The 2,887-nt window shown below is 36.6% G+C and overlaps 1 protein-coding gene across 1 annotated transcript; it reads left to right on the top strand.

The window, feature by feature from the left end:
• Positions 1–2,446, top strand: LOC110702343. Its single transcript, XM_021880048.1, has 4 exons — positions 1–419; positions 1,086–1,534; positions 1,576–2,037; positions 2,106–2,446. The coding sequence occupies exons 1-4, from the start codon at positions 1–3 to the stop codon at positions 2,444–2,446; spliced, it is 1,671 nt and encodes a 556-aa protein (XP_021735740.1).
• The last annotated feature ends 441 nt before the right edge of the window (positions 2,447–2,887 follow it).

Below are 2,887 nucleotides of genomic sequence, written 5' to 3'. Positions count from 1 at the left end.
ATGATTGTTCATTGTCTCCCAGAAGAGCCTCCTTATCTTGCTGTCAAAGAAAAATTTTCTGGCTTTTATCTTCCTGGAGACATTCCAAACTACCACAAATACAGGTATTATTATGGTCAATGGTACCTAGATTATGCTTTCTTAACCAATTACCTTGTCAGGATTGAAAAAGCTTATTATCAACGTTTGCACATTTCATTCCCTGATTATTATTATAACAATCCAGTAGGGAATAATCCTCTTCAAGGTCATCAGTCCGAAAGTTCTTCTTCTTCTTCTTTAGGGGGAAATCAAGCAGAAAATAGGGAACAACAACAGGACGACAGTTCACTTATGGAGATATCAAATCCAAATCACCTCCAACTCCGATTGTTATCGAAATCTCATCTGATGAGGAGGAAGAGGGGGACTTTGTACAAGTAGAACCTGAATCTAAAACACTTGAACCTATGGAAGAGATAGATGATTCTGAGTTCGATCTTGAAATCTACAAGCAATCTACTGACAAGAGAGACAATGTCCAAAAGGATTAGTTTTTAAAGTTTTTCTCATTTTGGATAATAAGTTTTAACTAAAATTTATTGCTATAATTTCAGTTTTAAATAAATAAGTGGCATGACCACGATGAGTCAGTGAGCTTATGTAGTACATAAGTTCTAGAATTCAATATTAATTTGATAGTCCTTGTTTATTTTTAATTAATAAAAATTCTATTTATTTCTTTGTTAAATTAATTATATTGATAAATAATTTATTTTATTCTCCAAACATCTTCCATTTCACATCACCATCCTAATAGCCAAAATTCCAATCAAATTAATTCCAATACATTATTTCTAAACTATGGGGATCTATGGGAATTATTTTTCTTATTTTGATGTGATGCTTATTTAAATGCATGGTTGATTAGCAATCAATAATTGATTGGCAAAGCTACAATTCAGGGAATTCCTACCTTTTGCTATGCCAATTTGTTAGCTTCAAATTTTATTGTGATTGTTTCAAGGGTGTTAAGTAATAGATGAGTGTATACCTTGAGAGCTAACCAAAGCCTTATCTAATATAAACCTTTGATCTTAATTCAGGAGAAGCAAAATGGCAGGGGGAAATACTTCTGGCAATGATGGAAATGATTTGAGTGAAGTAATGAGACAGTTGGCGGTTGTAGCCCAACAATTGGCCAGGAATGTGGATGCACAGGGTGAACTTTTTAATAAGGTGGCTCAAAGTAAGCCACCAACCTATCAAGGAGAACCTTACCATACCATATTAGAAAATTGGTTAAGGGAGTTTGAGAAACTGTTTGAGGCAGTTGGGTGCCTTGAAAATTCTAAGGTAGGTTGTGCTACTTATTACCTGAGAGGTGAAGCTGATCTTTGGTGGCAGCAAAATGAGAGAACTATTAGAGCTCTACCGGGATTCAATTGGACTAGGTTCCAAGAAAATGTGAGAGACAAGTTTTACCCTAGCTTCTTACATAAGCAAAAGGCTGAGGAGTTCTCAAACCTCAGAATGGAGGAAATGTCAGTGACAAGTACTATACCAAGTTTATTAAGCTATCTCGTTTTGCTAAAGAGTCCATCTCTACAGAGAAGGCAAAATCTAGGAAGTTTGAGAGTGGTTTGACTAATGATTTACAGCTGAAGTTGTGTGGACAAGTGTTTGAAACCTTGGATGAAGTGTATGGTAGAGTTGCACACTTGTATGCTCTCGAGCTGAAGAAAAAGAAGGAATTAACTGATGTGGAAGTAAAAGAAAAGAGGAAAGAGGTGGGGATGAACTCGGGGAACCAACAGGGTAACCAGAACAATTTCAAGAAGCAGAAATACCACCATAACAACAACAACTTCCACAACAACAACAACAACAATTCTCAAGGTAACAATTGTCAAAGAGGACGTAACTTCAATGGAGGGGCTAGAAACAATGACCAAGGGAATAACAGAAATGAGAGGCGTTATTTTTGCAAAAGGTGCAAGAATAACCATCCTGGAAGGGACTGTGATGGAAATTTGGTGTTTGTCGTGCTTGTAACAAGTTAAGGCATAGAGAGTATGAATGTTTCTCTAAAGATTCTAATGGGAATAAACAAAATAACAATTCAGGAGGGACCCAAAGGAACTTTCAGGGAAACAACAATAACTTCAATGGAAGTAAGGGAGCGCAACAGAATGGAGAAAAGAACAACAATAACAGCAACAATGGGAACAATCAGCAGAAAAGTGGAGTTGCAGGACAATTGAATGTGTTAAGTAGGCATGAGATTGATTCCACGAAAGATGTCATCACTGGTACTTTTTCTATTCACTCTATTCCTGTTAAAGTTTTATTTGTTTCTGGTGCAACTTTTTCTTTCATTTCAAAAAGAATTGTTTCGAAACTTAAAGACTCTTTGAAAACAGTAGAAGTAGTAGATTTACCAATAACCATTCAACGGGTGGGGTAGTGAATTGTACCAAAACCTTTGAGAATGTACCTTTAAAGATCGAAGGGAAAGTGTTTCAGTCTGACCTGATCGAGTTTAGGTTAAAGGATTTTGATGTCATCCTAGGAATGGATTGGTTGAGCAAGTACAATGCTGAAATAAGTTGTCGGTCGCAGAAAGTAAAAACGACCACAAGTGAGAATGAGGCAGTGACTTATTGGATGCATGGCAAAGCCAAATGCCCTAGGTTGATTTATGTGTTGAAGTTGGCAAAGTACATGAAAAAGGGACATCCAATGTACTTCTGTAGTGTGAGGAACATGGATCATGAGGAGGCAACTAAGCTAGAAGAAATAAAGGTAGTGAATGAATTTCTAGATGTATTTCCAGATGAAATCCTTAGAATGCCACCCAAGAGAGCAATTGATTTCACCATAGACTTAGTCCCAGGGAAAGCACCAA

Source organism: Chenopodium quinoa, unplaced genomic scaffold (assembly GCF_001683475.1).
Source record: "Chenopodium quinoa cultivar QQ74 unplaced genomic scaffold, ASM168347v1, whole genome shotgun sequence".
NCBI classification, from domain to species: domain Eukaryota; kingdom Viridiplantae; phylum Streptophyta; class Magnoliopsida; order Caryophyllales; family Amaranthaceae; genus Chenopodium; species Chenopodium quinoa.
The sequence above is the reverse complement of the archived record's forward strand: the minus strand, read 5'-3'. Positions and strand labels throughout refer to the sequence as shown.